This window comes from Penicillium hordei, assembly GCF_028827395.1.
Source record: "Penicillium hordei strain IBT 12815 chromosome Unknown utg000006l_segment0_segment0, whole genome shotgun sequence".
Taxonomy (NCBI): domain Eukaryota; kingdom Fungi; phylum Ascomycota; class Eurotiomycetes; order Eurotiales; family Aspergillaceae; genus Penicillium; species Penicillium hordei.
The window spans coordinates 3,417,598-3,430,287 of record NW_026623147.1 but is presented as its reverse complement, the minus strand read 5'-3'; the positions used below and the strand labels follow the sequence as shown (position 1 = coordinate 3,430,287).

At 47.5% G+C, this 12,690-nt stretch overlaps 5 protein-coding genes across 5 annotated transcripts; 3 read left to right on the top strand and 2 right to left on the bottom strand.

Annotated features, from left to right (window-relative positions):
• Positions 1 to 225: 225 nt before the first annotated feature.
• On the top strand, positions 226 to 1,308 carry N7537_011925 (oxidase ustYa family protein; the record flags this gene model as incomplete). Its single annotated transcript, XM_056902979.1, has 3 exons — positions 226 to 493; positions 570 to 799; positions 868 to 1,308. 3 exons carry the CDS (start codon positions 226 to 228, stop codon positions 1,306 to 1,308), a joined length of 939 nt encoding a protein of 312 aa, XP_056748266.1.
• Positions 1,309 to 1,860: 552 nt separating this feature from the next.
• N7537_011924 (uncharacterized protein) lies at positions 1,861 to 2,070 on the top strand (the record flags this gene model as incomplete). Its single annotated transcript, XM_056902978.1, has 1 exon — positions 1,861 to 2,070. One exon carries the CDS (start codon positions 1,861 to 1,863, stop codon positions 2,068 to 2,070), a length of 210 nt encoding a protein of 69 aa, XP_056748265.1.
• A 1,226-nt stretch (positions 2,071 to 3,296) lies between these two features.
• N7537_011923 (cysteine-rich secreted protein) lies at positions 3,297 to 4,394 on the bottom strand (the record flags this gene model as incomplete). The annotated part of the gene is made up of 2 exons (XM_056902977.1): positions 3,297 to 3,850; positions 3,926 to 4,394. 2 exons carry the CDS (start codon positions 4,392 to 4,394, stop codon positions 3,297 to 3,299), a joined length of 1,023 nt encoding a protein of 340 aa, XP_056748264.1.
• Positions 4,395 to 8,185: 3,791 nt separating this feature from the next.
• N7537_011922 (uncharacterized protein) lies at positions 8,186 to 9,142 on the bottom strand (the record flags this gene model as incomplete). Its single annotated transcript, XM_056902976.1, has 1 exon — positions 8,186 to 9,142. The coding sequence occupies one exon, from the start codon at positions 9,140 to 9,142 to the stop codon at positions 8,186 to 8,188; it is 957 nt and encodes a 318-aa protein (XP_056748263.1).
• Positions 9,143 to 10,535: 1,393 nt separating this feature from the next.
• On the top strand, positions 10,536 to 12,019 carry N7537_011921 (uncharacterized protein; the record flags this gene model as incomplete). Its single annotated transcript, XM_056902975.1, has 2 exons — positions 10,536 to 10,730; positions 10,799 to 12,019. The coding sequence occupies 2 exons, from the start codon at positions 10,536 to 10,538 to the stop codon at positions 12,017 to 12,019; spliced, it is 1,416 nt and encodes a 471-aa protein (XP_056748262.1).
• Positions 12,020 to 12,690: the final 671 nt, after the last annotated feature.

Here is a 12,690-nt window from a genome sequence, read left to right as displayed (position 1 = left end):
TTGCGAGTGAATTTTCCGATTGCATGAGACCCCTCCAACATACGCCAATGGAGGAAGAGATGAGAGGTTGGGGGCGGTACTAACCATGGTGGATCGATAGTTGCTGACCCCCCCCCCCCCCTTCTTAGGTCCTTGGTATAAGACGAGTGCGAAAGCCCACTTTGGTCAGACGGAGTTGAATGATTGAAGGCCCCCAGTCTCGCGGTTGAATCACTGAACTGCATAATGGCGCCGATTCCGGAGAAGTATCACTTGCTCAAAGATGAGGATGATTCCTCGACTAGTCATCGCAATTCCGGTGGAGAGGAACTTACCGGCCATGCATACCTCCAGCGACAAGAGGAAGAGGGACTCAAATCCCGGTTCTCGAGGAAAGTGACGCTGGTGATCGTGGCCGTCCTGTTTGGAGCCTCCATCCTCTCCAATATTTTGATGGCACTGGCTTTGACAAAAACCCACGACCATGTGCCCTCCCAGCGAATTACTAAATATGGTGAGTTTAGCTTCTGCTTTCCACTCAGCCTCTGCTTGCATTTCGTGTTTCTGATTGAAGAATGGTCGGTCCTCAGCGGGATTGGCGGATGATCATCCGGTTGCGTGGCAGGCCTCCACCCCGTACAGCACCGAGAGCATCTCTGAGAGTGACCATGCCTGGGTCAACATGGAGATTGACTATATCAATGTGGCGCTTTCAAAGGAGGAGGCCAAGGAGAAAGGTCTCCCTCCGTCGGCAAATTTCCCGTGGGATACTAACTACAGCGTCTACATGATTACTTCCATGCACAGCCTGCACTGCCTGGTACTTCCCCCTCCCCCCCTGCCCCTGGTCATACCATGGTTGTAATTCATCTAACTCCGAACCGTAAGAAATCTCTCCACCGATCCAATCTCGAATACCGCAAAGGAGTGAAGCAAAGCTACCCAACGGAGCATCTCATCCACTGCCTCGACAACGTCCGTCAAGACATTATGTGCGCCGCCGACGACACCCCGCGCTACATCCCCGTCGATGCAACGGGCACGGCCACCACTGCCGTCGGCCAGTACCGCCAGTGCAAAGACTGGGAAAAGCTGCGCCAGTGGAGCAAGGCGAATGACGCCTGTTTTAGTTACAACGAGCTGATCCGCCATGAGCTCCTGGAGGATCAGCCATTCCCCCACGCGTTGCGGTTCTGCTCCAGGGATAGCAAGTTCTTGCCCACCGTGCAGAAGTTTTATAATCAGTCGAGCGACTGGGTGCCGGTCAAGCCTGATCCGCCCTATCCGGAAGTCGGGGTACAGTTCGATGGGTATGATCAGTATACTTGAGTTCAGATCATTGATTAAGAATAGGGATGGAAGAGAGTATATAGGCTAAGTGGGCAAGGGGATCACGATGATTTGCTATTCTAACGTGGCCCCCTTCCTTCATGGGTTCCGGCTCCTGTAGCTCTGATTTTTGTGACGGAGATTTTCCAGATTTTGTTCAGGCCATCTTGTGTTATTGTCATCAGCTACCTGTACTAGGTAATGTCTTTTTTGGTGTTGGTTTGTCCTTTGCGGAGGAGGACACTGATCCATCGTCCTTTTCACCCCTCCCCAAAGGTCTTCTTCAGCTGGGACTTGATTGTAAGCTGGTTGATTAAGCCTGTCATTTCGTAACTCGAGCTATAGATGGCCGTCAATGTAAACCAATGGAAATAACTCCAAACGCCTTCAATAGGTTGACACAGCCTCGTGATCTACAGACGTGGCAGTATCACTTTTGAACACAAAGGATCCGTGCGATATGCGGATATGCTTTGTTCCGTGCCAGTTGGGATCGCACGTTTTCCACCGAGCGCAGGTACCACGAGACGGCTTTCCGGGGCTTCCATGACCATGAGAATTCCAAGGAAGGGATCAAAGGAAGATAGGCAGCCTTCTTGTCCGCATGGGCCAACAACAGCTCGCACATACGAGGAAAGCTTAGACAAGACAGGGCACACCACGCCGCCCAGCGACAAAAAGCCATCCGCGCGTGCGACTCGTTTCCTGCCCGATGAGGCCGAACTCTTGATCGAACTGAAGGAAAAGCGAAGTCTCCAATAGAATCGGATCGTGAAGCATTTTCCAGGGAGGACGAAGGGTGCTCTTCAGGTTCGGTATAGTACGAAACTCAAGGACCGAGGAACTGGAAGTCGGATTGTCAGGGTTACATGTCCTGCAGCTGTGGCCGTGACTCCAGAGGAGACAAGTAGTACTTTCGCAGACGGCAAGACAACAAGGTGACGAGGCAATATGCTTGCCAGGATGACGGACCATCGTATCTCCAGGCTGAGCACATAGGATCAGAAAACCCGAGAGCGATTGCTACGATGTGGATGGCTTGTTTGAAGCACATCCACCAGAAGATCGAACGCCTTAGTTTAGCCTCCCTCCTAGGAGGCACCAACTTTGCAGTGGTGGAAGACAGTAAATCTCATTAGAATACCCGGTTATGTTCCCCCGAACCTAAACAAAAATGCAGTCAATATGGCTGATGGAAGAGCCACAATGAAGTTTCCCAACCCTGAACCCCCTTGAACATCACTCCGAAGAGTTGACCACAGCACACCAGTCAACACGCTCGCCAATATGGTAAGCATGATAATCCAGAACATCCCCTCGCGATTCACTTCTTCGATCACGTGTGCCGTACGGAATACGCATGGACCATCTCAGAATGCCACCGCCTTTGTCATACCTATATAGAAAATATCGATAGCGGGGACTCTTATAAACTTGGGTCTGCTAATGGAAGGGGGCTCAATAATTATAAATGTTATTGTACTATTTAAGGTTATGCGGTATTAAGGTCTGATTAGTGAGAACTCTATAATGTGGGTCCCACCACCGGTAAGTGGGTCTAGAAACGGCTTTAGGAGAAGAGTTGCTAGTGGCCTAGCTAGCAAGAAAAGGAGCTTATAACCTCTTAGAATCTAACTACAATGGAGGTCAAATAAAGAAACAGCGTGTTGAATTCCGGGAGCAAAGGGACGGACGGACGGACGGACAGGAAGGAGTGAGAGAGCCCTGTCTACTACTATCTAGCAAACAGGATCTGTCCCAACTAGTGCCTTATGGTTCTGGCATCCAACAGTTTGCAATGACATCCAGGTTTCCATCAAAATCAAGAATCTTCAAATATAACAGGAACATACATTTCTCGACATAGCCTCAACATAATGACTCAGGTACAGGAAGAACATTTATAGACCCCCGCAATGACTAAGAAGAGTGACATGTTCTTAAACTTGTAGTACAAGCTCTTGCTTATCCCTGAGCCCGACAGAGTATCATTCAGTATCCTGATTCTGGGGCTTGATGGCGCAATCTAGCTTCCCGCAGCAATCGATCTTATTGCAGCACTGATCACCATTCTTCCAGATGCAGTTATTCGCATCATCCCTGATGTTACATGGCACTTCCATGAGCTCGAATTCAATGCACGAGTCCGTGGCACGGGTATCTAAGCTGATCCCTGGACTGATATCCGGACAAGCCTGCGTGAGGCCGTCGTTGAATCCGGTAAGACAATATTTTCCGCAGGGCCACTTGGTGACCGAGAATTTTCCGGCGTTGGGAAATTCGGGTGTCTTGCTAATATGCCCGCCGTTCTGTTTGTTGTCGAGCCACTGCCCAGCGTCGGTTGCGGCTGGTAGCGTGCCGTGGAGGTCTTTGATGTAGACCTCGTTACTGGGGTTGATAGGGAGGCCAGGAGTGCAGATTTCGTCTTGGCAGAATTGGAACTTGCCGGGTCTAATATACTTACTCAGTGCGGTTTCGGAGTATTGATTGGAGTTGAATGTCAAATAATTGCCCGATCGTCCCGTGAAGAAGTAGCATTTACCTGCACATTATTAACCGCGTTGCCTTAGAAAAACAGCAGGAAAAGAGAGAGAGAATTTCAATTGTGTTCACATACCAGTCTTCAAGCCCGACTCACACTTCGCAGGCTTACAGGTGCCATCTACAGCCTCTTCCTGGCCAGTAGGGCACCGGCATATCCCACCGACCATCTCTTTGCCATTGGGGCACAACCTTTGACAGGTCTTACCGTCGAAGGTGGAACCCTCCAGGCAGCACTCAAATCCCACACCCAAGGAGCCAGTCACATCATGGCCGCTGCCACAACAGTGCCATTCGGTGTCTTTGGATCCCTTGAGACTGGCACCCGGCGGGCAGCAGGTGCCGTGCTTCTTGTCAGCACTCAGGCTTAGGACCCTGCCGGGACCAGCACATATCAAGCTTCCTGTGAAAGGTCCATCAGGCCATGTAACTTTGTCTCCGTCGATGATGAAGTTGTCGCCAATATCCCTCACCAGGACTTTCTCGGCGTATGCGAAGTGAGAGCGCAGAAGAAGAACGAAGCCGATTAAAGAAAGGCCGTGCATGATTGTGTGATAAAGGTCGAACATAAACAAGCGATTGAAATGATCGATTCAAAACGATTTAGTGGAAGGCTTAGGCTCTTTATATATTCTCTTTCTGACTCTGGAAACTGGCAAATCACTTACCTTTTTATCCTGTATCATGTTTTTAGTATCTCCCTTCCAGTTTAAGTTGCGACAGGAAATGTCAAATGATCACTCAATCTGCAAATGATCACTCGATCCGCAAATAGCTTGCCGAGCTCATATGCAAGAGAGCTAGCGATGTAACAGCAGCCAGCAAAAAAAGCAATGACCTGAATCTTCTGCTGACGGGGCCTCGACTATCGGTAACGCTACAATTGATAAGAACAGCATTACCAGCAAAGGCTATCTCCAAGCTTCTGAGGCCTACAGTCATTGTGTTTGACTTTGCTTCAGTTCAATCTACAGATTACCTTTGTAGGGCAGACGGTGATCAGGAAATAGATAGCTGCATTTGCCAAGCGCACATTGAACTTGAGAATAATTACTCGAGCGCCACATGATGACCTGAACTAGCCCTAGTGTGCGCTGCCTACACAGGACAAGTTTCCCGAACTTGAAATTGTGATTCTTACGTTCCATTGGTGTATGGAGGCCAAGGGTAAGCTGAGATTCTACCTGCAGAAGCCATAGGCACCAACGCTCGTATCCAGCAGTTTGCCTGATACAGTGGCTGGCGCAGAATCATGAGGCATTCTTCACATAGCATGCTTGATAGACTCTCTTTCCTTCCTTGGCACCAGACATTGGCCCCATCGCTGACCCTTCTGTGAGACAGGCCCGAGATAGACGTACCTCTGCAACCTGCTCCCGCGCCGACGATCACCCGACTGCCATCCGTGTTTGTGATTGCAAGTTGACGCTGGGGATCGACGCAGCTAGACCTGGCTGTGACTTTCGTAGAGGATCCGGATGGACCCTCGACCCGCCAAGAACCCTCAATTTTATACAAAGCTATGTAAAGCACAATTTATAAGCAGGTTATTTCCCAATTAGGGTGGTTTATACATACATAATTTTAGGGGTGGGTCTAGGGCCCGGAATTTGGGTTGCAGCCGTGTCTAGACGCAGCTGAGGGACATGTTGACCCACATATCACATCTGGATGCAAGCTGAAAATTGCGGGGGATAAGGTAGGGATGGAGTACAGAGGTGCCAAGTCAAACCCTTCTATGCAATCTGCCTATCGCTAATTATTGCCCTAGGTAGGCTCTCAATTTCAGGTGGATTAATATGGCGTACAGATCACCGCGTGGCGTGTGGTCGCACTGAGTCGTCATGTGGTGAATCCTGGGGACTGCTCATATTGTTGGACCTTTTCCCATTGATTCAAATTGTAATCCGGATGGAGGAGATAAACACTGGAAAATATCTAGAGATACATCGTAGAAGTAATAAAGTTAAATAGAAAATCGTGCGAGAAAGAGTTTGTTGCTTTGGCTTGTTGTTGTACTTTTGTCCCCATTACTAACATGCGCCATGCACCATCCAAAATGCATCCAGGAAGTAGCACTTAGTCAATTCAACCACCCACTAGGCACCAACTCGCCCAAATTCTCTAGAAATTGAATAGGGTGTGTGACCACGCTTTCTCTGCTTTTTCTCGGCTCACCTGCGGCTCACCCGCTCTGATCGTGGGATTCATTGCGTTTGTAAAGTCGAAACCCCTGGAGTAGAAGAATTTGCACGAAATTTTACGAATGGCTGAGGATATGAAAGGAATTTCCGAATTCAACCACTATGGTTGAAGTGAATGACCATATTTCGTGGTCAAATAAATAGGGCACACCCGACGAACGAATGCTTAGGAGAATTCGATTAAAATAATTGAACCAACTAAATAAAAACATGACTAAAAAGGGTTTTTACTAGTGGAACACCTCGCAAGTAAAAGAGGGACAGAGTTCAGGAAAGGTATGAAAGAAGCCCCGTGGCGTGGAAGAGGTCTCTGTATCAGTCTAGAGCTTTTCCAAGGAGTAGTCAGGAGCCAATCAGCCATTGGCACCTCTGATCCATTGTTACTAGCCCCCAGCATTTGGTACCTCCCAATAAGAAGCTCCGTGGCAAGCCCTAACGATCGTCAATAGACGGAAACTGTGATAATTGGGCAATGGAATATATACGAATAGATAGTACAATACTTCTTCTTCCGCGATATCAGTCGCGCGAGTCAAGCTCTATACCAGTTAGCTAACGTCATGCTTACTATGGAGTGGTGACCATACCTCGAATGCTGCCAGCTGATTGTGAGGGTACATTCCCTGGGAGCCATTCTTTTTGATAGACAGATCTAGTAGGACTACTATAGATATTGTAGTGCACTGGAAAATGTCATGTTGCGTTAGGAAAGGAAGAGAACTAGCTACTATGAGACTAATTGTACTGGGAGCAAGCAAGCGAGGTCACGGGACCTCTAACACTTTTCCATCAGGCTGGCCAGGCTTCCCTGGCCGTTGAAAGTGAAGACATTTTTCAAAATGAACCCTAGTCCATGTGTAGCTTTAGGATGACGTGATACGTCATTGTTTTACACATCAGTAAGCAAGTCAGCAAACCTTCTAATAGCTTCATTACTTCGATATGTGCTAAGGGATGCATAATTGGGAGTTGCTGGGTCCGGAAGGAGATGATCGGAGCCCGTTCACCCTTCGCGCCTTGCTGGACTGTTCGGCGTTGACTATATGATCCAACAATGAACGTAGCACACCCGAGGAAAGGAATTATCCACAAACTCAGAGCCAATGCCGAGTTCCCAGGCGGCCAATAGCTGATAAATATTGATCTCGCAAGTTGGCGGGTCTTGCAAGTTCTCCGAGCATTGAAATGGCAGGAAACCGAACATGGAATGATGTCAAAGCGTGGTCTAGCATCTTCCCACCTGTGATCGACGGTATGAGTCTAGAATATATAGCTCATACTAAGAGCGGTGGTTAGATGGAAAAATCATGAATAGGGGCTCGCCAGGTCACCATATCGTTTAACGGATTCGAACGATCTTCCCAATTAGTGTTTTAGAGGAAATTTAGGGGATCACCATAGCTCCTAAGTGTTTAAGAAACATCCTATATTTTAAGTTCTTAGGATTATTAGGATACGCTATATAAAGAATACTAGTTGTCAGGCTAGTCCTCTTGGTGAGTTGAATATTAGGAAGCGTATGGTATTCCTTATATAGTGTAAAGATAAAGGTCCTTTCAATTGTGAAACGGGATTTAGTGGATAGGACGTATATAGTAAAGATATCCGATCGCACAATTATTGATTTCGAGGAAAGGTCGTAATAACCACTCGTGGCCAAGATATCTAATAACGAGTCATAGTAATAAATCAGAGAAATAATATGATCAATAAATTATAGCACTACCTGTGCCGAATCTTCTTACTACGGCGAGCATTCGAATATCCATCTACTCTACCATCTCCAAAATTAATTATAGAAACCATAACCATGACAGCTCTTATAAAATTTAAGCTAAATTGATCAGGGTATTAGATTATAGGAGGCCACATTACGCGATGGACCGTTCTTATCTACAGTAGGCTATCTATTGGATATGGCTTCGAGTGATAAGCTTGATATAAACTTAATCTGACTAGGTCACAGACTATGTACAAAAGCTTGGAGAATAGAAGGAGTGGAACAAGCCGATTAACAATAGAAGTAGCAGATAAAGCGCTGGTATAACGGAAGAGTGCGGGAACGGGCTATATGGCAAGGCCATAGAGTAAGAAGCAGCCCAGCCCCTTACATATCCAGTTCTCTAAGCAGGTTAGATAAAAGTTGTGATCCTTGGCTGAATCTCCTCCAAGATTTCTCCCAATTCCTTCCACACTTTTTGTTGTGCCTGGTATCCAGCTTCGCTTCGGACGAATGTTGACAGTACTCCATTATTGACCTTGCCATCTAGCATGTATGCACCATGGCTTTCCCAGCCTGCCTCTGCAGCCGCGAGTATGGTCCGACTGCCAACTTCTGTCTGGCGTCCGAAGAGAAAGATCATCAGTCGGAGCCCTAAACCTGCTTCGCGTGACAGTTGCGATTTGCAAAGTCCCGGGGTCAACATGTTGAGAATGACTCCCGAATCTCCAAGTCTGGTGGCAAGCTCCCTCACCACCAACACTTCCAGGAGCTTCGAGGTAGAGTAGCGCTCTCGCATATCTGCCGTTTCCTTGTTGTCTAGCGCGACAAACGTATTGTCTGCAGTGCACTCTGGGAAAGTTGTCCAGGCGTGAACGTCGCTTGTCACGATCGAGAGACGTGGGCTGGAGGTCGGGAACTCTTTCGCCGTTGCTTTCAACTTAGGGAGGAGTAGAAGGCCCAGCAGGAAAGTGCTGATAACGTTGACAGTAATAGTACGTTCATGGCCTTCGGAGATATCAAACGTGTATGTTGCAATCCCAGCATTCTCAACCACGATATCCAGTCGAGGGAGTCTTGATGCACGATATGCAAAAGTCTTGACAGAATCAAAAGATGCGAGGTCAAGCTCCCAGACCTCACAGACGCCAAGTCTGTTCATTGATGCCTCGATTGATCGCTTTGCTGTTTCTCCTGCTGAGAGGTTTCGCACTGCAAGTATCACTTTAGCAGCATTGAGACGGACGAAATGCTTTGCTGCTTCAAATCCGATTCCGACGTTTGAACCGGTCACAATGACAGTTTTGCCATCGTAAGACTTTGTTGGGTACGCTGGTGTAACAAAAGCTTGGGAATAAAGAGCGCCCATGATGAAATGAGTGTCACTGATCTTCGCAGGAGAGGGTTCCAGGCTATTGTAGTAGTAACCTCCGGTTATGAAGAACCCGGATATAACGAACGGAAACCGGCAATTGACTTGAACCGCAATTCAGGATTTAGTGATACCTTCTTACTACAAGCTTCTTAAATTTAGAATTTCCGTCAAACAAACTCCGTTATAAATAGGCTCAATGTTTACTATATTCGCAATCCGCATATCTCCACTTTATAAGCTATGTGACGCTAGCACCCACGTGGGCAGCCACCCAAACCGCATCCAAAGCTTCCAACGTTGTTTACGAGCGGACTTTAGACCGTAGACCGAGAGTTAGAAAGTTGAAAGGCTTAAAGCTTTAGTCCGGGCGTAGTAAGTCCGAGGAAATAAATGAAATGAGGAGAATATCAAGACGCATCCTGGCCCACTACAAGGAATACCCGCTTTGGATCGTCGCGCCTACGATGTGGGTCACCTCCCGAATGTCTCGAGTGGATGCTTCCGCTGACTAAACGGCTCAATACCTAGGTAGACCTCAAGGGTGTTTCAAGGTCCAGATGGTTACCTTTAATGAGTCGTTACTTTTAACTGGTGAGTCATAGCGAATTGACTAACGTGAGTCAGTTGACAACTACATCGTTATCTCTCTCTCCCTTTCTCTCCCTTTCTCTTCCTCCCCGTGGGCTTCTCCCGGAATGTTATACATTCTTTCTAAAACTTCGTAACTTTTCCGATATGATCTCGAGACCTACACGAGAAGATACCCCTCCTTCATGCGACGTATTATTAAAGCCCACTGCTCCGATAGTAGAATGTAGAAAGTCTCAGAAGCATTGAGCTTCAGTAAAGTCAGTAATCTTCTAGATGATGCCTATCCCCACGAACTACAGTGTATGGAATACGAGGATCACATTCCGCTTCCTGACAACCTCCTCAAGATTACACGTAGTATAATATTGTGAATTCATAGATTGGTGACAACGCGTCGTCGGCTTCCAGCGGATCCAGTCATTGAACATGGTGTAAGACTGACTCCATTTCATTTGGGCGGAGATAATTTAACAGACCCTATCTCCTTGTGTGAAAGGGTTAGAAGTCTCTTTTGCTCCGATTTCGAATTCAACTCCACTCGAGCAGCAATAAACAGACCTCTTTGTTTTGTATCATGTCTCGAAGGATGCAAAGTTCCCGTTATTAGTCAGCGGAATATATGATCTCAGAAGCCGGGCTTACCCAGGTTAACTATATTCCTTGTTTAACACATTTTAACCAGAGCTTGTAAGCCAGTTTTATCCTATATAAACAATGGTACAGTCCTTATTGTTAATACTTCATGACCATCTTTCATCAATTCCATCTTTACATCCGTTAGACATATCTGCATATCATGTTGGCGAAGGCAGCTAGCTTGCTGACAGCGGCAAGCGTTGTTGCCATGTCTTCCGCAGCGAGTCCTATTACCCAAAAGATCTCGAGAGATGTGGTAGTTGTTGGCGGTGGTGCTGCCGGCGCCTATGCTGCTGTTAGGCTCCGTGAGGATTACGGAAAGAGCATTGCGTTGGTTGAGAAAGAGGCACGGTTGGTGAGTAATTATGAAATAATCCCTTCGTACATGGTGATCAAGGCCTAACTGTTGTACTCATTTAAAAGGGTGGTGCTGTTGATACCTGGACTGATCCGAAGACTAACACCCCTTACGAGCTGGGTGTTGAGGCCTTCCTGGATTATGGCAATGCTACGCAGTTCTTTGAGCGGTTTAATGTACCGGTGCATGCGTCTGAACAGGAATTAGTGAACACCCGGTATGCAGACTTCAGCACTGGTAACTTCGTGAACTACACGTCGCCCACAGCGGCTGAACAACTTGCTGCATTCCAAAAGTATGCGGAACTTGCCGAGAAATACGAGGACATGATGTTGCCTGGACTGTGGAATTTCCCCACAGCCGGCAACATACCCGAAGATCTGCTTCTAAACTTTGGCGATTTCGCGAGGAAATACGGCATCGAAGCTGCTGTGCCTACAATCTGGGACATATCGGCTGTAGCCCTTGGGCAACTGGAGACTCAGCCGACCTTCTATGTTATGCAGACATTCCCAGCACCGCTTGCCCGGGTCTACACTGGCAAAGGCCGAACTCTATATGTGGCGTCCCACAGGAATCAGGACATATACGACAGAGTGTCGGACACCCTGGGCAAGGATGTCCTTTATTCAAGCACTGTCGTCAACGCAACGAGAACATCCAACGGTGTTAGCATTATTGCCAAAGGTGCGGACGGGCATCAAACGGAGATTCGCGCAAAGCGTTTGCTCATCGCTATCCCACCAACTGTACCCAACCTAACACCATTCAAGCTCGACAAAAAAGAGCGCAGCGTCTTGGACAAGACGACATACACGCAAGCCTATGCTGGTGGAGTTGTTTCTTCGAACCTGCCTTTGAACACAACAATCATTAACTCGGCTTCTGCGAATTGGCTGGATTTCCCGGATCTGTCGCTCCTGCAATGGTATAAAAACGTCGATACTCCCGACCGCTATCATAAGGTCATGATGTTTGGAAATGAGACCCTGAATAGCGATGCTTCAAAGGCGCTGGTTGAGCAAAGTTACAGACAGTTGGTCGGTGCTGGCACTCTGCCAGAAGCAAGTGGCAAGGGCCTTGAATGGCTCCACTTTGCAGACCATGGATCTGTAAACATCCGGGCCTCCCTCGAGGACTTGAAAGCTGGCTTCATCCAGGAACTGTATTCTCTCCAGGGCCATTTGTCAACTTGGTACACGGGTGCAGCTTGGTCTGCGCAGTTACATACTCCCACATGGGCTTTCTCTGACTCGGTTATCCCACGACTGGTAGAGGGCTTGTGAAATGAATTCTTTCATGGGGATTCTAACCATTGAATTACTTACAAGATGCTCTCAGCTCTCATTGGTTGTTCTCTCACCCCTCATTTCCTATGTATTTGTATATTACCTTGGGCCTGTGCTGCAACTTGGACCAGTTTACTCTAGGTACGTCAGCACAATGCGGCCCTTTCTATCAGACCATCGGAAGGGACAGGTAGGCATTCAACATTCCTGCTGTTTATTCACATTCTAGACTTTCCTTGAATCAATCAACCTTCTGTCAATATAATTGGTTTCCTTACTAAATTAGATCCATATTCGCATACCATTCCATACTGCTTTAGGTTGCCTTAATATCCTCTCAAAGCCCACTATGAACGAGTAGTATACAGCGGCCACACTTTAGAAATGATAAACAGTTAGCCGACTATCAAGATTGCAAGAGAAAGGCTCGCACCCTCAGAGCACGTAGTCCATCATGGAGACCCAATGTGCGCAGAATACCCATCGTTCGTGCGAGCGTCAAGTCCATCTTCGGAAACCTGCTGACAGTGTCAGCCGATTCTTCTGGGCATATATCTCTAGTAGGGAAATCAGACTGCGTAGTGGTAAAACTTTTCTTAATCAGGACACTACAAATCCTGTGATACGCCAGTGCCAGGGCGAGAATTAGCCCAACATGTCCCCCCACT